We start from the raw sequence: 22,595 nt of genomic DNA on the forward strand, positions 1-22,595 counted from the left end.
TAAAACCATTACCATTACCATTAAAAAGATACCAAACTGAACATTGCTCATGTTTTCGATGATGATATGATTGCTTCTGCTTTAATATTTGTCTTCCCAAAAGCGGTGAAGCCGTGTTCTAGACTCCATTATGGCTTATATTTTCACTTTTTGTTGTTACATATCATGTTTGAGCTCAAGGTGTACTTTGTTACATGACAAAAATAAAAATTTAAAATAAAATAAAAAAAAATGTAAATAAAAAACATTAAAAAAACCTTAAACTATATTAGGAAAGCAGGAAGTGAACAAATGTAACAGTTAGTGATTGTAAAAGTACCAGATGGAGGGGTAGGATTTAATAAGCTTTGCTTCTTCCTACTCCTTTTGGACATGTGGAACTGGGAACTGATTATGGGATGCACTCAATTGGAATCTGATGCATGTTCAAATGAAATAAAACCATTACCATTACCATTACCATTACCATTACCAAAAATAACGTGTTTCAGAGACCACAAAATTTAAAGCTGTTCTGCAGAAATGAAGGTTGATCTATCTCGCAGTTAATTCCAGTTCCATGTTCTATCTACAGTTCTGGAGTACTTAGTTCTGTTCGCAACAGACCGTGGTACTACACCTTCATGAACATCAGTTGAACAGCTTTGTACAGGAGGAAGTCATTTGTTGCTGGCATATTGGCAAGAAAAAATGGAATTAACAATGGAAGAGAGACAGACCATACTAACACACAGGAAGTAGCTTAATACATACGAATAAAGTAATTCTACAATATTTTCCCTTTTGTTAGAGGAATTAATTTGTCTGTTTTGCTGTTTGAGTTGCGACAGAACTAATCCTGTCTGCCTTAGAACCACAAATGGTCTTATCTACATCGTCTTAGATCATCTTTTATGAGCCAGAAAGCGTTCTGTGAACACACAAACAAACATTTCACATTTCATTTCACTTCTACGAGAGCCGTGTTTTGCAAATATTTTCCATCACGCCACCGCGTGGAAATACTGGAGACAACTGATCATATCTATTTATTTATCTGCACTGTGCAGAATGAACTTGAAACCGAAACCACAAAAATGCAACAAAATGGAGAACATACAAGCGGATTCAAAAGTCAAATTGCATGTTGAGTACTATAAATTTGTACATGTTGACAGTGAAAGTACTCCTTGCCTCTTGTGCCCCCCCCCATAGTATTCCCTTTTTCTTTTTTGAATCATGATCGTTTCTCCCGCTTCGACGTCTTATATCATCCTTTAAGAACCAGGAAGTGTCCTGCTAACATACAAACAAGTAAACGCTTATGCTATTTCAGTTCAAACCGGGATAACCAAAGTGCAGCCCGGGGGCCATTTGCAGCCCACGGCTGCTTTTTTATTTGGCCGCGGCACATTCTAAAAATATCATTTAACAAGAGCAATGAGTAAAAGAACAATGTTTCTCTGTGTACTTGTGTGTTTGTTTTGACTGAAGACAAGGCAACAGCATAGGACGAAAAGCTGCGATTGGCAAAGTAGGAATGGAAGGAGAAATAAAGGCTTCTTGGCCGATATAGATGTTTTTTTTCTGATTCATTTATAAAGGGATTCCCAGCAATGCACTACTGAGAACAGATGCTCTAATGTTGCTTTTGGAGGAAAGTTTTCTTGGCTGACTGGCTGTTATTGAAGAATCCAGTGAGTTTTGCAATAAAAGCCAATAATCCTCATTAGGGGAGCAGGTCTGGGAGTATTGCGGGAAGAACTGTGCAGTCCATCATGTCAAAGGTCAGAGATGTGTTGCATCCTCAACATTTATTGACTGTTTTTTTTTTTCCCCCCACATACTACCTCAAGAGAATATCTGGAGTCTTTTCAGACAAAACCAATTAATCAATCAATCGTGCAGTGGAAATTCTTTCCCAACTGCATAGGCCTCCTAACTTAGAGTACAAAGTCCATGTTTATGTGAGAGAGATGCAGATGTAGTGACTTCACGGCAACTTGTCAGAGTTGGGAAACCAGGTCACACTTAAAAAATGAGCTGTCAAATTGGAGGACTTGGAGAACATTCGGCAGCCTTGAATATACAGTACACAGAGTACACACAATCAGGGCTGGATGGGTACAAAAATGTGGGCCAGGACTTTTTGGTCCACATCGGTCCACTACAACCTGCGTGCATATTCTGTGCCAACTGGCACCACTGATGTACACACAAACACACAAGTCCTTAATAGCACCATATGCTAAGGAAAGTGAGAACCAAAAGTGAGGACGTAGAAAATGGATGGATGGAGATAGCAACTGAACTCATTTATTCATTCATTCATTTTTCCGCTTATCCTCACGAGGGTCGCGGGGGTGCTGGAGCCTATCCCAGCTGTCTTTGGACAAGAGTCAGGGTACACCCTGGACTGGTGGCCAGCCAATCACAGGGCACATATAGACAAACAACCATTCACACTCACATTCATACCTATGGACAATTTGGAGTGGCCAATTAACCTAGCATGTTTTTGGAATGTGGGAGGAAACCGGAGTACCCGGAGAAACACGGGGAGAACACGCAAACTCCACACAGAAATGTCCGAGGTTGGAATCGAACTCAGGTCTCCTAGCTGTGTGGCCTGCGTGCTAACCACTCGTTCACGTTGTAGTCCCTGAACTCATTTAAATGGGCGCTTGGGCGCACGGAAAACTTTTTAGATCTTCCAGAATCTGCGCATATTTTCCAAAAACGGATTTCCAAAACGGTGTGTTTCATTTTACTCGTCTCCAGGCATGCCCCACTCCGCTGGTCACACTGGCTTTTTGGGTTTCAAGCAGGAGGCGTCAGAAAAGTTACCACAGGGATAACTGGCTTGTGGCGGCCAAGCGTTCATAGCGACGTCGCCTTTTGATCCTTCGATGTCGGCTCTTCCTATCATTGTAAAGCGTTGGATTGTTCACCCACTAATAGGGAACGTGAGCTGGGCTTAGACCGTCGTGAGACAGGTTAGTTTTACCCGACTGGTGATGTGTCCTTGCAACAGTAATTCTGCTACTCAGTAGTCCAGAGTACTTCCGGACTACTGCCGAAACCCACTTTCTCATTTTGTCTGTGTAGGAGTTAATAATAAAAGAATGAACCCTTTGGAGAGCTACCTGAAAAGTGGTTAGGAGATAGAAGTTGCAGGGCAGGAAGGAAAAACAAGAGAGACACATGAGCGAGCCTAAACAACCCAGTTTTAAATTGATTTCTTGATATCGACCAGTCGGATTTAAATAAAAGGTTGACGCGCCCCAATCCCAGTTTCTCTTCTTCTTCTTTTCTGTTTTTTTTCTTTCTCCGGTCTGGCCACTCCAAATTCGCATAACAAAAACATCAAATAACGGCAAATAAAATTTCATAGTACAAGGAAGTTGGAACTCACACCTTTCCCGACAGAGCAAATCGGTTTAGCATGTAAGGGCATTTAGATCAACAATACTATCTGCCCCAATGGCTGGACAGGACACACACAAAAAAACTAAAATAAAATAAAAAGGTATACATCAAAATTCCACAAATTGACTCTGATTATCGTCCAATAATCGTTGTCCCACTAGTAAATACACACACTTGGTTCTTCTTATCGGAATCCCATTCCTGGATAAAGTCCTTAAACTCACTCACGATGTTTGAAAAACAAAAAACTTGTCTGGAAACGGGACGACTTGAAAGTCCAGTCGCTGGTTGCTTGGCTAATCCACATGTCTTTACTCCAGACCAAACCACTTCCACATTACAGAGGCACCTCCCCCTCCCAATTTAGCAGCAATGTTCTCATTTTCTCTCTTTTGTTGTTTTGTTTTTTGCTCTGCTTCCTTGCTGAGGTAGACGTGAGGCCCCATTGTGTCATTATGTCACAGGAAAAACACATCATCACCTTTGCTTTTTTTAAATAATAATTTATCGGTATAAGTGACTTTCTTATCATTGGAAGGATTTATACTGGGTTAACAGCGTATGGAAATGTCAATCATTCAGTCAATTAGGTCACTCACTATTCATTGGCCGTTCTACACTGCACTATGCAACAAAGTTGTTATTGCTTTTAAAGCTTTATCCCTACTGAACAAGCGACCAATGGAAGGAGCTTTTATGGGTAGTGGAAGCCTCCAACAACTCCAAACGGTGTCATTGATTTTTTCAGGTCACAACCAAATGTGAACACATGCTCTTGCAAAACAGCGCTAAATGCTTCTGAATGACGGCAGTGCTTTTGGCAGGGATGTTGTTTATTGCTGCAGCTGTGAGGGCACATGACTCCCTTTTTCTGGTATCGCCTAACCCCTCGCAGAGATAGGGGAGAAAAAAAAACTCCCACATCTGCCCCGGCAATACATTTTCCACAGTATAACCCAGGTCTGATTTGCATGCTTTTGTTTTTTTTTTTGAGGGGAAACTGTGCTGAGCGTGATTGATTGCAGGTTCCTGTCTTTAAAGAGCCTGTCAGGTAACTCATCATCATGAAGCTCGGCTCTTTGTTGTGTGGATTCGACTTATGCTAGCATGCGTCATCATTTCAAAGTTGAGCAACAGCTCCAAGGGCTCCAGTGTTTGCTGATCAAAACATACACCATAAATGTGTCTCTGATGCATAAAGCAAAAACTAAAGTATGAAATCCATGTTAAATGTAAATAGAATCAAAGTGTTCTTTATTATTAAAAATCTCATCCTTGTGATTTAGTTGTTTTCGGAATGAGTCTACATTTTCTTGCATATGTCACTAAATAATATATGAATCTAAACCAGGGGTCTCAAACATGCGGCCCGCGGGCCAAATGTGGCCCGCAGGACACTAGTTTGAGGCCCCCCGCCTTGATATGAAAGTTTAATGTTAGTGCGGCCCACGCAAGTTTGATATGGATGCTGTATGGTATCATGTACCCAGAAAAAATTATTACGTTTGATTAATGTTCATGTTAAAGGTTAAATAACTGTTAATAGTTATCCTCCCTATCCGTGTGGAAGTGGTAAGTTTTGGGCTATTTAAGTTTAAAGGAAATAACTTGAAGGCTACTATTTAGGTCGCTAGCTCTCTAGTTTGCGAGTTAGCATGTGTCTCAAGACCCTGCAGTTGCGCAATATGTTGTAAATAAAAAGAGTATAAATGTGACTACAGTCGTGTTTTGTCATGTCTACAGGGCTCTAATAATGCTTTGTTCATTTTAATCTGAAAAAAATAATTTGTCTACCCACCAACTATATGTGGTTTCTTAAGTTTTTATTATTTGCCGTTTTATTGTTATTATTATATTTATTTATTACTGATTGATTGATTTTCTTTATTCTTGATTTGTTTATTTATTTTTCATATTATTTTGTGTAGAAAAATATAATAATAAGATGTGTGAGAACAGAGCTTTTATTGCAGAAAATTGGAACCAAAGCGAAGTTTTTTAAATTCGAAATTTATGGTTTTTGATTTATTGGTTTTTTTTGTAAAACCTGATGCGGCCCAGTCTCGCCCAGACCCTAGCTCCAGTGGCCCCCAAGTAAATTGAGTTTGAGACCCCTGATTTAAACGATATCGGTCCCATTTTCTAAATTAGGATGTTTGAGTCATGCTATTCCAGAACACAATTCAAATCCCAGCACTGCTCAGATGCTTTTTTTTACAGGCAACATTTTCTTTTCCACATTGCCCAAGAAACGTATAAAAAGCCAGCAAGAAGAATGAAGTCCAATAAAGAAAGTCTTTGTGTTTGAAGTCTAATGAAAATTGATCGGACGTGCAGGCAGGGAGACGAGGCAGCTTTGATCGCACACAATAGAATTTTGGAATAAAAACAGAAATGTAGCTGGGCAATAATCAGTCCCTCCAGGATTTCCCTGGCTTTTCTGTGATTGGTACGACCTAAAATGCCTCATTTCACAGCAGCTTTTGTTGTGGCAAAAGTTGTCATGTTTTGTCAGTGTGTGATTTTTGAATTTATCAAAGTTTTCAGATTTTTTTGTAACCTTATCCCCGAAAAACACATGATTTCAACAAATTAGCAAATATTTGCATATTAAACTCAAGTGGAGAGCACACTTTTGAATATTGCCAGCAAGTCAGCAGTCAGTTTTTTGGAATGCCTGATTGCACAGTTTTTTTTTTTTCCCAAAGTGGCAATCAAAGTTTCTTCCTGTCTGTATTGTCATTCATCCTGGTCATTGTCATTCATCCTGGGATGGCTCGAGTCTGAGAACTCGGTGCAAGATCCAATGTATTGATGTCCAGATGGGATGGTTGGTGCCGATCAAAGACAATCATTACGATACAATGGAGTGGGGTCTGTCCTCCCCACCGATGGTCTTTAGTGGTATCACTTTTGTTAACATCCCGTTCAGATAATAGTGGTCATGGACCCACCTGAGACCGAGGTGGCGGTGCCTTGTTTATTTGTTAGAGAATCCTTTCTTCCTTCCTTCATTTCACCTCCATCATCATCGGGAGACCCCACTCCATTGTATCTTAATGATTGTCATTTGACACCACTGAAGAGCACACCTTTATCATTTAGGCCACCGTCGTCAATAACGTGACCTGCAGACATTTGTTGTCATGAGTGAATATTCAACAAGCCTTTGACCATATTGTTGTTTGAACTCTCTGGTTCTACCATATCTTACTTATTGTGTGGAAATATGGGTTAATAACTATAAAAGCAATCTTCACTCGCTAAATGTACTGCAAAAAAGGTCAGTAAGGATAATTCATAATGCCGCCTACAGAGAACATACTAACTCCTTATTTCTAAAAATCACAAATACTTCAACTTGCTGATATAGTTCATCTTCAAACAGCTAAAAGAATGCATAAGGCTAAAAATAACCAATTAGCTAAAATGTCATCCAATACTTCTCTACAAGAGAGGAGGAATATGATCTCAGGGAAGAAGTACATTTGAAACACTTCTATGCTAGGACTACGTTATGCTAGCCATAGCATTTCAGTATGTGGAATCAAACTATGGAATGGATTGAGTAAGGAAATCAAACAATGCACAACGATGAGCCAATTCAAGAAACAATACAAGCAGTTGATGTTTGCTAAATACAAGGATGAAGAGTCTTGAACCAGTCATGATGTGCTATATATATCACTATATTGACACTTACTATGGTACCCATTATGGCATTGGATGCTCATATCACCTTGTACTTTGGTATGAGGTGCATTATTAAAAAAAACAACCTTAAACTGTATTATGGAAAGCAGGAAGTGAACAAATGTAACAGTTAGTGATTGTAAAAGTACCAGATGGAGGGGTAGAATTTAATAAGCTTTGCTTCTTCCTACTCCTTTTGGACATGTGGAACTGGGAACTGATTATGGGATGCACTCAATTGTAATCTGATGCATGTTCAAATGAAATAAAACCATTACCATTACCATTACCATTACCCTTTGAGCCTCCACAGAGCCACAATGTCAAGACCAAAGAGTTGGATTCCTCGATGATATCAGACATCAAACTCTTGGAGGAATATATTAAAGGTGGGAAGCACAGCTGTGGAATCGACCCTACTGCATCGTGTTTGAAGCTTCTTTGGCTTTAGATGGAGGAAAAATGCAATGAAAAACAGTCAATGCTCTGACGCACAGGAACACACAACATATTTTTCTGTATTAGTACCTGTAAGATTTGAAGTTGAAAAAATGGCCTCTTACTAGCCCGGGATAGCCTTAGCATCTGAAATGCACACCAGACCATGGGCTTGAGAGCTCTACAAGTTTATTTTGCCAGACAGTCCAATAGCCCCCCCCCCCCCCCCCCCCCAGCGCACACACAACAGGCCTCCCCCTGCACAACAATTCACCCAATGAGAGGGTGAGGCAATATGTCTAAAAGGTATTTACATTTATAACACCCTTCTTTTATGTTACAAAAGTATTTCAATAGTACCACACTGAAGTTTCACTTTCTATATACATCTTAAACACTAGATTACATTTAACAACTTAGATTACCCAACAACTACCCAGTTAACCCCGCCCTCCTCCAGGTGACACTTGGAAGAGTCCAATCAAGGTGATCAGCCTCTGGCCTGCACTCACATGGGCGGGCCTCCATGCTTGTGCCCCCGACCAATCACCTCAAAGAAAGGAGAAACTAATGAGAAATTAGGAAGCAAACCAATGACTTCTATATGAAAAACTAACTGAAGTGGCAATTACACAACTTAAATGGCATATATAAGTACTAACCAAAATATATGTGTAAATAACAAAAGCCAGCTATATACACAAATAGAAACATGAGTGTGTAGGTGGGGCATACACCTGATCAGTGAGGGACGATTGGCAGCTCCCTCAGACTACCACTGGTTGCAGTATGGAGGTACACTATTGGGTGCGGAGGTGAGTTTTTACCACTTGTACCATGCAGACTCACCTGAATGATCGGCTGCACTCATGCTGGTTGCACCAGACCTCCACACTCGCCACACAGCCGACTGATTGATGATTGATCAAGTAGTGCAATAAACAGCACTATACCTAATCATCTGTCCGGACTTAATGACCTGCATTCCCTGCACCCAGAAGTGACTAATATGGTAGTAATAGATCGTCGATAGAGTCGGTATTGCACTCCGAGTCCCATCGGGGACTCATTTGGGACATTGATTCTGTCATGTTCTCGCTTGGATCTGGATCCCAGATGCGGACGCTGGACGCAGGTGAGTAAAGAGTAAAGAGTTTAATGAGTCTAAAGAGTAACAAAGAGTGATGGTGTCAAAAGGGTGCACCGTGAAAAAAACACACAGAGCCAAGCTGGGTGGAGGCAAGTGCTGCTGAACGCATGAACAACACTAACAAGATTTATGAGCAAGGCAGCAGCACGTGTAGCGCAGGGTGGCATAGAAGAATAATCCAGCGTTGCACAGCCGTCAGAGGTTAGCTTAAGTGCTAGTTCAGCAGCTCCGCCTCCAGCCCGGGGCAAGCGATCCGGAACAACAAAATAAACAGGAGGGAGACAAGCAAAGTAGAGATAGCACACAAATGATGACTGCAAAGAGTGGGAGGGATTTAAACAATGACAATGTTTTGCACATGTCTTTATTAGACGTCATTATTGCAACGATTAGTAATCCTTTGTATTATTTTTAGTTTGCTTTCACTTCTAGGTAATATGTATTAATAGTTATAGTAATTTGGATAATTACTCCCTGACAACATGTAATTAGCAAGGCTCTCATAGCCAAAAACAGTCAGACGAGGTCACATCAAAAGTGAAATGTTTAAAAACCCAAAAAATAAATTAGATTAAAAATAATAATAATTATAGTTTGGGGGTTGAAACCAGTTGAGAACCCATGTCCTGGTCTTATATCCAATTTTATTTTTTTAATAGCAGGGGTCTCAAACTCAATTTACCTGGGGGGCCACTGGAGCAACGCAACGCATTTATCAAAAACATAAATTAATAAAATAAACATAAATAATAAAATAAATAAAATAATGATCAATGCTTTTGCTTCTGGTATACCCTACACCTTTTCAGTGCTTTATTTTTATACACAAAATAAGATGAAAAATAAATAAACAAATCAATAATATAATACAATATAATATAATATAATATATAATATAATATAATATAATATAATATAATATAATATAATATAATATAATATAATATAATATAATATAATATAATATAATATAATATAATATAATATAATATAATATAATCAATCAGTAATAAATAAATGTAATAATAAAACAGCAAGAAACCACATATAGTTGGTGTGTAGCGAAATTATTTTTTTTCCAATTCAAATGTACAGTAGTAACAGTTATTTAACCTTTAACATGAACATTAATGAAACTTAATAATTTAACCCAATTAGCAAGTTAGCATCGTACTCAGTTCCATCTGGGAGCAGCGTGGTAACTTTAACAACATGTTTGATGAGACGCTTTATCTTGTGACTCGTATTTACACTTTAATTCCCAATAATGTCCTGCATTTATGCTTTAAGATGTCATTTATGGGTACATGATACCATACAGCATCCATATCAAACTTGGGCCCCTGTTTTATAGTGTGGTCCTTTGAGAAGATATAATAAAATGCTTATTGAAATGTGAGGGACTCTTGTAATCATGTAACCACAGCTTGCAGGTTGAAACACGATATGGAAGGTTGTTGATGAAAGGGGCAGATTCCTTTTCTCAGCTTGCCACGCCTTATAAAAGCCGCAGTACACCTGCAAGTCTGAAACCAGGGACAGTATAAAGTAGGACAAACGACTCTGCGTTCACTTCCGTCCAAAAGATCAGATTTGTCACGTTTTAACTAATAGACAGACAACCATTCACACTCACATTCATACCTATGGACAATTTGGAGTGGCCAATTAACCTAGCATGTTTTTGGAATGTGGGAGGAAACCGGAGTACCCGGAGAAAACCCACGCATGCACGGGGAGAACATGCAAACTCCACACAGAGATGGCCGAGGGTGGAATTGAACCCTGGTCTCCTAGCTGTGAGGTCTGCGCGCTATTGGTTAAATTAAATTATGAAAAAGTTATAAAAAGTTAGAATATCATGAGAATAAAGTCAAAATGGAAATAAAGAATTATGACAGGAAAAGTTATAAGAAGAATGTTGAAATACTAAAAAAATAGCAGAAATGGAAAAAAGGAGAGTCTGGTTAAGATATTATGAAAATATTAATAAAAAATTAAAAAATAAAGTAATTTTAGTAGCACAAAGTGGAGTATTAAAGAAAAAAATATATATCTCATATAGCAGACCAATAATAATTTTTAATAATAATTATTTTAAAAAAAGTAGACAGGTGCATAAATTTGGGCACCCTTGTTGTTTTATTGATTCGAATACCTTTAATACTAATTATTGGAACAGAAAATGTGTTTGGTAAACTCATTGACCTTTGACCTACATACACAAGTGAAACCAATCATGACAAAGTCCTCTTTGCATCTTCTCTGAAAAGTATCAACATGCTAGCCTCAAAACAACTGTCAAATGACCTGAAAGCAAACACTGTTCAACATCATGGTTTAGGGGAAGGATACAAAAAGCTAGTTCAGATATTTCATCAGGTTCCACTCTGAGGAACATAGTGAGGAAATGGAAGGCCACCCTGTATATTCATTGTGTTTACTAAATACGTGTATCCACAGTTTATAACTTTATTTTATACTCCGTTCAGAGCCAGTGTATACATTGTTATTCCATTGGCAACCTTGCCCCGCCCACTTCTTTTACCTTCTATCATGGTGGACTTTCAGCTCCGCGCCATACCTCATTCCCTTCTGTTCATTTGCGTTGGAATCGTTCATCCTGTTCGTAACTCTAGACTCCTTGGTTTGAACTGTGCAAGGTTTCACTTTTGCTTCCTGCTTCTTCACAAGGCAAGGACGTGCTACTTCACCTCGACATATCGCTGTAAGTCTGTGCTTTTCAAATAATGGGGCGCGCCCCAGGACATCCCTTCCTCATTTTTCCTCACAAGACTTAAATTGTACTTTTATTATTCTAAGTTGTTGAGACTAGATATTTTAATTATGTTGACTGAACTAATATTTTTTAACAAGTGTCAAATAAATTCAGTGGTTAGCACGCAGGCCTCACAGCTAGGAGACTGGAGTTCAATTCCAACCTCGGCCATCTCTGTGTGGAGTTTGCATGTTCTCCCCGTGCATGCGTGGGTTTTCTCCGGGTATTCCGGTTTCCTCCCACATTCCAAAAACATGCTAGGTTAATTGGCCACTCCAAATTGTCCATAGGTATGAATGTGAGTGTGAATGGTTGTTTGTCTATATGTGCCCTGTGATTGGCTGGCCACCAGTCCAGGGTGTACCCTGACTCTTGTCCAAAGACAGCTGGGATAGGCTCCAGCACCCCCGCGACCCTCGTGAGGATAAGCGGAAAAATGAATGAATGAATGTCAAATAAATTATATCATAAACCTCAACATCAACATAATTTTTAGTAAATTGCACTAAATTGTTTACAAAATCAAATTAAACCCATTTTAAATGTATTTAAATAAGTTAAGCCCAGCTGACTTCAGGCGAGAGGCAGAGTACTTAATTTTGTACTCCTATTCATGACACAGGGACGGATTACATGTGTCCACAAGGCTTTTGATGAGCAGTCCGGTGGGCCCTGAGGATTTCAATGCAATGATAAAAGGGTGTTCATTTCATTGGTTAAGATTACACTCATCGGCTGTCTGAAGGAGTACGACGTTGTGAAAAGTTTAGGCACCCCTGGCCTATACGGTGTATAAAGGTTGTAAATAAATGGTGGCATGTAGACCAGCACCCAAAAGTTGGACATGAGAGGTTCCACTGTCGTGCAGTCATAATTATTGGAGGTATTATATAATAAGTACTATAATGGTGGAATGTTTGGCAAAGATTAAAAGTGCAACACCTCCTTAGTCTTTCCTCCAGGAGATGTCGTCCACCGACGCCCCTCCCACTCTGAGGGAAGGTGAGATGTTCCACGTCTTCATCAGCTACAGCAGCACAGACTACCAGTGGACACACGCCCTCATAGACCAGCTGGAGGCCCTCGGCCTGCATGTCTGCTACCACGAGCGTGATTTCACACCGGGCCGCACCGTGCTGGAGAACATGTCCGAGTGCATCCAGGAGAGCCAGAAGGTCCTGCTGGTCCTCAGCTCGGAGTTTGTGCGGAGCCGCTGGTGTCTCCTGGAGGCCAACATGTCTCTGTTCAGAGACTGCCTGGAGAGGAAGCCCATTGTCCCCGTGCTTCTGGAGCCGGGAGTGACCGTCCCGCTCCACCTGTGCCACCTCACCTACCTGGAGGTCAGCGACCCCGAGTTCATGACCAAGCTGATGAAGGTGCTCTTCACCCCCAACCGGCAGCTCCAGGGCTCCACGGTGGTTCCCTACCAGCCTCCGTCCATCTACAACGGCAAGGCCCTGCAGCCGTTAACTGCTGTTAATGTGGAAAGTCTTTACAAGTGGGATTCGGGTACGTTTAGCGAAATGGAAGTGCCAGACCAACTGCGCCTGATCATTGAGGACCAGGACAAGTACAGGAACGCCATCGGCATCATCAATAGTGTGTCTCAGCAGAAAGTTTACCCAAAGTGGTTGCAAGCAATTTTGATAGTTATTGCTGTGATAATTTATTTTACTTCAGTTGGTCTTTTGGGGTATACAAGCAATCTACTCACACAGGATCTGGTCTCTAGAAATAAAGACCACAACACCAGTTTTTGGGTACTGACTCTCACAAGTCAGTGCTGTGTTATTCTTGGCTTGCTAGTTCAGTTGTCTTTGATTAAGAAAGATGGCGTGGCATACACTGTGCGGGAGCTGCAGAAGGCGGCGGGTCGAGCAAACGTCATCCTCTGGGAGGAGAAGGTCTTCATGGGCTGTCAGTCCAATTCCAAATTTTACCTGGTGTACATTTCCCTAGAGGGGTGCAGGCGGGAGTTTGCAGGGGCGATCTCCGAGCAGGCCAGTGTCGAGAGTTTGTTCCGGAGAGCCGTGCTTTCTTTCTCGTCGGGCTACGCCTGCTGCCTTGCCAAAAGAAGTTTTCCCTTCCCCACACCGGAATCCCTCACTGGTCACCTGGAGGGAGGGGTGTGTTTCTGTCAGTACGTCTCCCAGCAGTTGAGTCGGGGGGAGTGGAATTGAGAAGGTACACTTTACAACATTAGATACCGTCAGTTTCATGGCTTTCATGGCATTAGTGGGCATTAGTAGTATATCCATGCATCCATTTTCCTCCGCTTATCCGGGTCTTAGTAGGGAAGCCCAGACTTCCCGGTCTCCAGCCACCTCCTCCAGCTCCACCGGGAAGACACCAAGGCATTCCCAGGCCAGCTGTGAGACATAATCCCTCCAGCGATTCCTAGTTCTACTTTTCCCGGCTGGGCATGCCGGGAACACCTCACCAGGGAGGCGTCCGGGAGGCATCCGGACTAGATGCCCGAGCCACCTCAACTGACTCCTCTCGATGTGAAGGAGAAGCGGCTCGACTCTGAGCTCCTCCCGGATGGCTGAGCTCCTCACCCTATATCTTAGGGTGAGTCCAGCTACCCTACGGAGGAAACTCATTTCAGCCGCCTGTATCCGCCATCTCATTCTTTCGGTCATGACCCAAAGCTTATGACCATAGGTGAGGGTGGGAACATAGATCCACCGGTAAATTGAGAGCTTTGCCCTCCGGCTCAGCTTTCTTTTCACCACGACGGTCCGGTACAGCGGCCGCATTACTGCCGATGTCTGTCGACCTCACGTTCCCACGTTCCCTTATTTGTGAACAAGACCTTGAGATACTTAAACTCCTCCACCTGGGGCAGGACCTCATTCCCAACCCGGAGGGAATGAAGTCTATCTAGAATATATTTTTGAATAATTTAAGAAATGGCCAATGCTTTATGGACAATTACTTGGTGAGTTCCACCCGTTCTTCCCATTGCACTGCAAATGATTTGCCAATTGCCAAATTTAAAATCGTATTATTGGACATGTTTGATCATTTTCCTGGTTTTAAGGCCCATTTGCTTATTGACTTTATAGTATAACATTCATTTTAGAATGAGGGTATATTTTTGGTCCCGTTTAGTTCAGAAATGTTAAAACTAAGGATCGACCAATACATCGGCCGGCCGATATATCGGGCCGATATTTGCGTTTTTTCCTTGTATCGGTATCAGCCGATACGCGCATGGATTCGCCGATGTATTTTTTCACTGCATGATTTACAGCCAGGCATCTGTCCTGCAGAGGACCCCGTAAAACACATAGTCACGGTACCCCGCCCCCACTGTTGAATCACATCAAGGGCGCGTTTTCACAAGTAATAGAGTTAGCTTGCTTTTAACACTTTACTAAGCCCATCACATTTCACTGGGTGATCGCTAGGCATACCAGTTTAAGTCACGGTGGGACAACAAGAAAGACCAAAAACATCACATACCAACGCAACAGACGAATAAAAGCACTCTCACTAGTTGAGCAGAACAAGAATGAACAACTATGCAACTTTAAATGCGTGTCGTGTTATGTGTGTGCGCTCTCTCCGAGCACGTACACACACACACACACACACAGAAGGAATTGGAGCAGCTGTGTCTTTAATGATGAGAGAAATGTTTTATATATCGTACTAAATTGTGTCAGTGTGATGTGTTTGTGTGTGTGGAGACGGGTGGGGGTCACGCTGCAGAGGAGCAGTCATCACATCAATGCTAGATAAATTTAAACTACGACAGAAGTGTTTTGCACATGGTTGAATATTTATTCCTTTTAAAGTTGATAATGCTGTTTAAATGTGTGTTTAAGAAAGCTGAATCCTACTGTGTTCAGCGTTTACATTTCAATAAATATTTCTTTAAACATGAGATCTGGAATATTTGTTATCATGGTCATTTTTTCATGTAAATTGAGGGATCAAAAGCAGTATCGGCCACAAATATCAGCCCAAGCAAAATCGCCATCGGCTGAGGGTGATGGAAAAAAATCGGTATCGGCATCGGCCCCAAAAAAAACATATCGGTCGATCGCCTATAGTTAAAACTGAGCGAATAACTCTAAAAATAAGTTATTTTGTTTTTCCCAACAAATAAAACCTTGAGCGGGTCGTTCAAAAAGTCACAGGTTGTTGGTTCAATCCCCTTCCCCCACACTGTCACTGTGTATTTCACTTTTTATTGGTTGTAACAAGGTAAAATTTGTATTTCCATCTTAAAGGTCCTGTTTATTTTTAGGTATAAAAAGCTTCAATCTAGAATTTCTGTCCTGATTATTTGTAGATATAGAAATTTTATTTAAGATTTTTTATCGAGGGGCTGCACGGTGTGGAGTGGTTAGCACGTCGGCCACACAACTAGGAGACCCGAGTTCGATTCCATTATTGGGCGTCTCTGTGTGGAGTTTGCATGTTCTCCAGGTACTCCGGTTTCCTCCCACATTCCAAAAACATGCTAGGCTAATTGGCCACTCCAAATTGTCCATAGGTATGAGGTACAATTATGTGCCCTGCCATTGGCTGACGACCAGTCCAAGGTGTACTCTCACCCAAAGTCAGCTGCCAGCCTAATGAGGACGATGGGTGGATGGACGGAATGTGGTGAATGTGCACAACTTGTGTGATTTGGGTTGCTGGATTGTGTATTTGCTGAGTTTCGATGAAACCACAGTATTGACCCACAGTATAGTGAAGAAATTCACAAAGTTTCACTTCCTTTTTTGGATCATGTGATTGTGGTTGTGATTGCTGTTTTGTGCAGTTAAGACAAACATCTGTGCTGCTTTCATTTTGGAGTTATTACATTATTACGGTGTTATTACAATTAATTTTATAGGTCAATCAAAGTTTGTCCAGTCCCCATCTAAATAATGCCGTCATTTTCATGTTGTCTGGTGAATAATGAACAATATAGCATAAAACATCTCTATACAAACAAGGAGTCAAAAAAAAGTTGCTAAAGTACATACCAACGTTATCTACCTTTTATGGCACTTTTATAATAATAATAATACATTTTATTTGTATAGCGCTTTTCAAAATACTCAAAGACTTTACAGAAGAATGGAGTTGAATAAAAGCAAGTAAACAGAGTAAAAGATACATTAAAATACAACATTCATTGGTTAATACACAGTTAAAACATGAGAAACAGCAGTCAGGTATAAAAAGTTAGACATTAAAAACAGATTTAATTAGGTGGGTTTTTAGTTATTTTATATCAAAGATACGAAATATACATCATATCAGTATCACATTTATGAAAGATGTGTGTCATAAACATGTGTGACACTTTAGTAGTTAACCCAAAAGTGGTGAGGTCTATATTCCAATCATCAGAATCCAATATGAAAGCTGTACCACCATTTTGGTACAACTTTGGTTGAATTGGTTGAGCGTGAAGGTTTTCCACAGGAAAAAAAAAGTAGCTACTGTCTCTTTAAATTAAAAAAAAAAAGCAGAGAAGTCCTAGTTTCCTGCTTCCTGTGTTTACTTTCACTTCGCTCCTCCACACAGTGAGGTTACTCTGTGTGCGCTCAGTCGGCCATAAACAGGTAGGAATGTACATTGTACTAAGAAAAATGGGCGCGTTTTTTCATTCATAGGAAGTACGAAAATAAAAGTTTTATGTCCAAGTGTGTACAATCAAACAACCACAAATGCATTGAAGCAGCAAGCAACAATCCTCCACATGCTTGTTTTTGCACCATTTGAGAATGTTAACATTGCCTATATGTACAGTGAAATGTTTGGACATGGACCAGCATCCCAAGGTTCGAGCTTCCAATGTCATGTAGTTATGATTGTTTTAAGTATTTTATAATTAGAAGGAAAAGTACTAAAATGGTGGAATGTTTGGTAAAGATTAAAAGTGCAATTGCAGGACACGCATTAAGGCCTTTGATGAGCAGTCCGGTGCGCCCTGAGGATTTAAATGCAATGATAAAAGGGTGTTCATTTAATTGGTTAAGATTACACTCATCAGCTGTCTGAAGGGTTAGGGTTAGGGTTAGGGTTAGGGCTAACCGCCGACGCACTGCAGGTATTTTTACACAGTGGTATGTTGGCATATATCTTATCAGATTATTTGCTTAGAGAGTGATATTTGACGTATGGGCAGTTTACGTTACCGATGTCTACTTGTGTTTTTTTTATACATAGGTCCATTTTGTGATGTTTAAAAATCAGAATGCTTAATGCTTAATAAACAAGCATTAAGGCCTTTGATGAGCAGTCCGGTGGGCCCTGAGGATTTCAATGCAATGATAAAAGGGTGTTCATTTCATTGGTTAAGATTACACTCATCGGCTGTCTGAAGGAGTACGACGTTGTGAAAAGTTTAGGCACCCCTGGCCTATACGGTGTATAAAGGTTGTAAATAAATGGTGGCATGTAGACCAGCACCCAAAAGTTGGACATGAGAGGTTCCACTGTCGTGCAGTCATAATTATTGGAGGTATTATATAATAAGTACTATAATGGTGGAATGTTTGGCAAAGATTAAAAGTGCAACACCTCCTTAGTCTTTCCTCCAGGAGATGTCGTCCACCGACGCCCCTCCCACTCTGAGGGAAGGTGAGATGTTCCACGTCTTCATCAGCTACAGCAGCACAGACTACCAGTGGACACACGCCCTCATAGACCAGCTGGAGGCCCTCGGCCTGCACGTCTGCTACCACGAGCGTGATTTCACACCGGGCCGCACCGTGCTGGAGAACATGTCCGAGTGCATCCAGGAGAGCCAGAAGGTCCTGCTGGTCCTCAGCTCGGAGTTTGTGCGGAGCCGCTGGTGTCTCCTGGAGGCCAACATGTCTCTGTTCAGAGACTGCCTGGAGAGGAAGCCCATTGTCCCCGTGCTTCTGGAGCCGGGAGTGACCGTCCCGCTCCACCTGTGCCACCTCACCTACCTGGAGGTCAGCGACCCCGAGTTCATGACCAAGCTGATGAAGGTGCTCTTCACCCCCAACCGGCAGCTCCAGGGCTCCACGGTGGTTCCCTACCAGCCTCCGTCCATCTACAACGGCAAGGCCCTGCAGCCGTTAACTGCTGTTAATGTGGAAAGTCTTTACAAGTGGGATTCGGGTACGTTTAGCGAAATGGAAGTGCCAGACCAACTGCGCCTGATCATTGAGGACCAGGACAAGTACAGGAACGCCATCGGCATCATCAATAGTGTGTCTGATCTTCAAGTTTGGCTGCGTCCCCTCTGGGTCAGGGTTTTGCTCTACATTAGTGGTGTGATAATGTTCATAATTTTAGTTGGGATGTTTGTGTATTTGACAGCATTAATAACGACCAGCATCATACCCAGACGTGTGAACAATGAACCCACTGGAGAGTGGATACCGGTCATCGCGTGTTTCTTCTTTATTCCAATCGGACTCATTCTTCACCTTTCACTTTGGAAGAACGACGATGAGAAGCACGTAGTGAGGGAGATGCAAAAAGCTGCAGGGCGGGCCAACACCATCCTCCACGAGGAGAAGCTCCTGATGGGCTGTCGCTCCAATTCAAAAATATACTTGGTCTACGTTTCTCTGGACGGATGCAAGTGCGAGTTTGAGGAGACATTTAAGCAGCAGGTCAGCCCAGATGAGGCCTTCAAGAAAGCCCTGCTCATGTTCTCGTCGGGTTACGCCTGCTGCCTTGCTAAAAGACACTTCCCCTTCCCTCAGCCCGACTCCTATCTGGGTCACCTGGATGGAGGAGTGTGTTTTTGTCAGTACGTCTCCCAGCAGCTCAACCGGGGGGAGTGGAAGTGAGAGTAGTGGACAGTTTATTATGTTTTTTCTACTTTTTGACCTATAAATGTAGTTCGAATGTTGTATTCTCGTGTTAAACAATGCCAACGTTTCAGATAATGAGGTTTGCGCATTTGAAAGTGAGGCCTGAAAGAAGTTTGGGCTGGCTCTGAAAGCTCAGTTCCAGAGAGTTCTTTCTAACAATGAGCTTTATGACGTCAGACTTCCTTATATGGGCATGCCTCCAAAACTAGAAAGTGGGGTTCGGCAGCTGTCCAGAAGTCCTTGGGAGTGCTTGGGAGTGTGACCGATCACAGTGCAGTGATCGTACCTGGAGGCATGCCATGGGTGGAATCCATTTAAACAGACTGTTTTGGCGGCGAGCAGCAAATGAGCTTTATGACGTCAGACTTCCTTATATGGGCATGCCAGTCGGGGTCCACCACAATTAGTCTGTATACCCAAGTTTTTTCAAACACGGAAAAGCCCCACAAAAAATGTTTAAACGTGGACCCACTTGAACATCTCTGAGTTCATACAGGGGTCAGAGGTCAGGGGTCTCCTACAGCTACCAGGACCTCCTAACCACTTTTCAAGTAGCTTCCCAAAGGGTTTGTTCATTTGTAATCAACACCAAAACCTCCAAAACTAGAAAGTGGGGTTCGGCAGCTGTCCAGAAGTCCTTGGGAGTGCTTGGGAGTGTGACCGATCACAGTGCAGTGATCGTACCTGGAGGCATTCCACCATGGGTGGAATCCATTTAAACAAACTGTTTTGGCGGCGAGCAGCAAATCCTGGGAATGGGTGGAATAGGTTAAGATTCTGGAAGATCAAGAAAGCTTTCTGTGTGTAGCTGCTCTTGTGGAGTCCACAACTCAATCCAAAGAGCCGAAAATGCGCATAATAGGTAGGGATGAGTGAGTACACCACTATCTATCTCATCCAGCATTAAGGTGTACGGACCTCACATTTCAGAATTTTGTTAAATCTTTTGAAGTGACGATGATAAACAACGTTGGATCGCCGCTGGATGTTGGGTTCATTGTATGTTTTGGCATTAGCATTTGTCAGCATTAGCACTGATTAGCAAGATGGACTTATCATGTTAATGTCTTTTATATTTCTTTTTCTGCATATTCACACAATATCATGGGAATGCCATGATATGTTGTGATCATATTAACCTATGTTACAAAGTTTTATAATGGCAATTAATCACTTCTTTGCAATATGATGTGTTATTATATAAAAGAACCACACTGGTCTATTTATTTTATAGAAAAGGTAGAATAGTACATCTCTGCAGGGTTCCCTTGACTCACAGGTTATTTCAAAGCAAATTAGTATGCCATACCACGCTTACATAGTGTATTATGTAACATGTCCTCCTAGCGCAGTCCCACCATAATTGGTCATGGAGATGCAAACGCAAGATCAATATTTGCAGTCCTTTTTAGAGAAGGGATTCAGGATATGAGGCCGTCGTACCGACAAGTGCTAACAAACTGATGGGTACACTGTCATATGCGTCACAGGGTAGATAGCCAAGTCACGGCACACAAATCAATTCATGTTAATTGAAGGCATTGATAATCACGACATATCTTATCTTCAAAACTTATGTCATTGGGTGTGTTTACATGATGATAATTCACTGACCTCTTTTAATTTACTAGGACAAAACATAACTGTAACCGTGTGGTTAGTGCGCAGGCCTCACAGCTAGGGGACCCGAGTTCGATTCCACCCTCGGCCATCTCTGTGTGGAGTTTGCATCCGTGGGTTTTCTCCGGGTACTCCCACATTCCAAAAAAAAGCTAGGTTAATTGACGACTCCGAATTGTCCATAGGTATGAATGTGAGTGTGAATGGTTGTTTGTCTATATGTGCCCTGTGATTGGCTGGCCACCAGTCCAGGGTGTACCCGGCCTCTCGCCCGAAGACAGCTGGGATAGGCTCCAGCATACCTGTGACCAGGGTGAGGATAAGCAGTAGAAAATGAATGAATGAATGAAAAATTAAAACATACTGTTCAATACAACATAATATTATGTTACATAAAAGTAACGGAGACCCAAAAATGACAAGTGAACATGTTTTGGGAAATAGAAAAATAAATATTTCCATGTCAACTGGTTCCAATTTGGTAGCTAAACAAAAATATTTTTGTTGACGTTTGTTCAATAATAATAGAAGAATTACATTTATATGATATGATCTTATTTAATATTTAGGGAAGTCAAGGTTAACATGATAACAACAAGTTATCGGAAATTCTCTTTTACGAGACTTGGCCAATGCCGAGCCACAAGGAGGAACAGAAATGGACGAAGAAAAGGGCAACCTTGAATGGCTTTCCTGACAAGACCAAAACTACCAAACAGCACCCGCTGGACCCAGCTGCAGAAACCGCCGACACACTGCAGGTATTTTTTGTGTCATTTACACAGTAGTACGTTGACATATATTTTGTCAGATTATTTGTGTTTGTTGTCTACTTGTGTTTGTTTTTTTTATATAGGTCCATTTTGTGATGTTTAAAAAACAGAATGCTTAATAAACAAGAATTTGCATAAATCAAATCAAATATTATTCAGTTTCTCTCTATTATTCAGTTTCATTTTGATAGTGTACAGTCATCCGCAATATTTAGCGGCTAATAGGTTCCACACCCAACAGCGATAAATGAATTTCCACAATACAGGATTCAATGTTAAAGAGCACCCTTATTATGCACCCTCAAGCACCCTCGTGAGGGTGTAGAGCTGGTCCAGTGTTCCGCAACCAGGATGAAAACTGCATTGGACCTCTTGAAGCAAAGGTTTGACCAACGGTTCCAGCACCCTGGAATAGACTTCCCCAGGGAGGCTGAGGAGTGTGATCCCCCTATAGTAGGAACCCACCCTCCGGTCACCCTTCTTAAAGAGGGGGACCACCACCCCGGTCTGCCAATCCAAAGGTACTGTTCCCGACTTTCACGACGTGCCATCCGAGACGGTCCCTCAACATCCAGAGCCTTGAGGAATTCTCGTCCACTCGTCCACCCCCGGAGCTTTGCCACTGAGGAGCGTTTTGACCACCCCAGATACCTCAGCCAAGGCAATGGCACTGTCCACGTATGAGAAAAATGGATGGATGGATGGAAGGGACCTATTATGCTTTCTTGACTTTTCCGACCTGTAAATGAAGTTGGAATGTTGTATTCTCGTGTTAAACGATGCCAAAGTTTCAGATAATGATGTTTGCGCATTTGAGCGTGAACCCTGAAGGAAGTTTGGGATGACTCAAAATGCTCAGTTTCAAAAGGCGTGGTTAAACTGCTACTTTGTGATGTCACAGAGGGGTGGACTTCTTTGTATGTAAACTC

At 41.7% G+C, this 22,595-nt stretch overlaps 2 protein-coding genes across 2 annotated transcripts; both read left to right on the forward strand.

Annotated features, from left to right (window-relative positions):
- Nucleotides 1–12,439: 12,439 nt before the first annotated feature.
- On the forward strand, nt 12,440–15,646 carry LOC131131297 (uncharacterized). The gene has a single exon (XM_058075891.2). The coding sequence runs from the start codon at nt 12,476–12,478 to the stop codon at nt 13,646–13,648; it is 1,173 nt and encodes a 390-aa protein (XP_057931874.2). The 5' UTR covers nt 12,440–12,475; the 3' UTR covers nt 13,649–15,646.
- Nucleotides 15,647–17,001: 1,355 nt separating this feature from the next.
- On the forward strand, nt 17,002–19,480 carry LOC131131270 (uncharacterized). The gene is made up of 2 exons (XM_058075829.2): nt 17,002–17,041; nt 18,011–19,480. Exon 2 carries the CDS (start codon nt 18,026–18,028, stop codon nt 19,247–19,249), a length of 1,224 nt encoding a protein of 407 aa, XP_057931812.2. The 5' UTR covers nt 17,002–17,041; nt 18,011–18,025; the 3' UTR covers nt 19,250–19,480.
- The last annotated feature ends 3,115 nt before the right edge of the window (nt 19,481–22,595 follow it).

The sequence above is a fragment of the Doryrhamphus excisus genome, linkage group LG1, assembly GCF_037039965.1.
Source record: "Doryrhamphus excisus strain RoL-2023G ecotype Guam linkage group LG1, RoL_Dexc_Guam_v1.1, whole genome shotgun sequence".
NCBI classification, from domain to species: Eukaryota; Metazoa; Chordata; class Actinopteri; order Syngnathiformes; family Syngnathidae; genus Doryrhamphus; species Doryrhamphus excisus.

What these genes read in the sequence shown, in the direction of transcription:
- LOC131131270 (XM_058075829.2), top strand. Translation starts at nt 18,026, where the DNA reads ATGTCGTCCACCGACGCCCCTCCCACTCTGAGGGAAGGTGAGATGTTC.
- LOC131131297 (XM_058075891.2), top strand. Translation starts at nt 12,476, where the DNA reads ATGTTCCACGTCTTCATCAGCTACAGCAGCACAGACTACCAGTGGACA.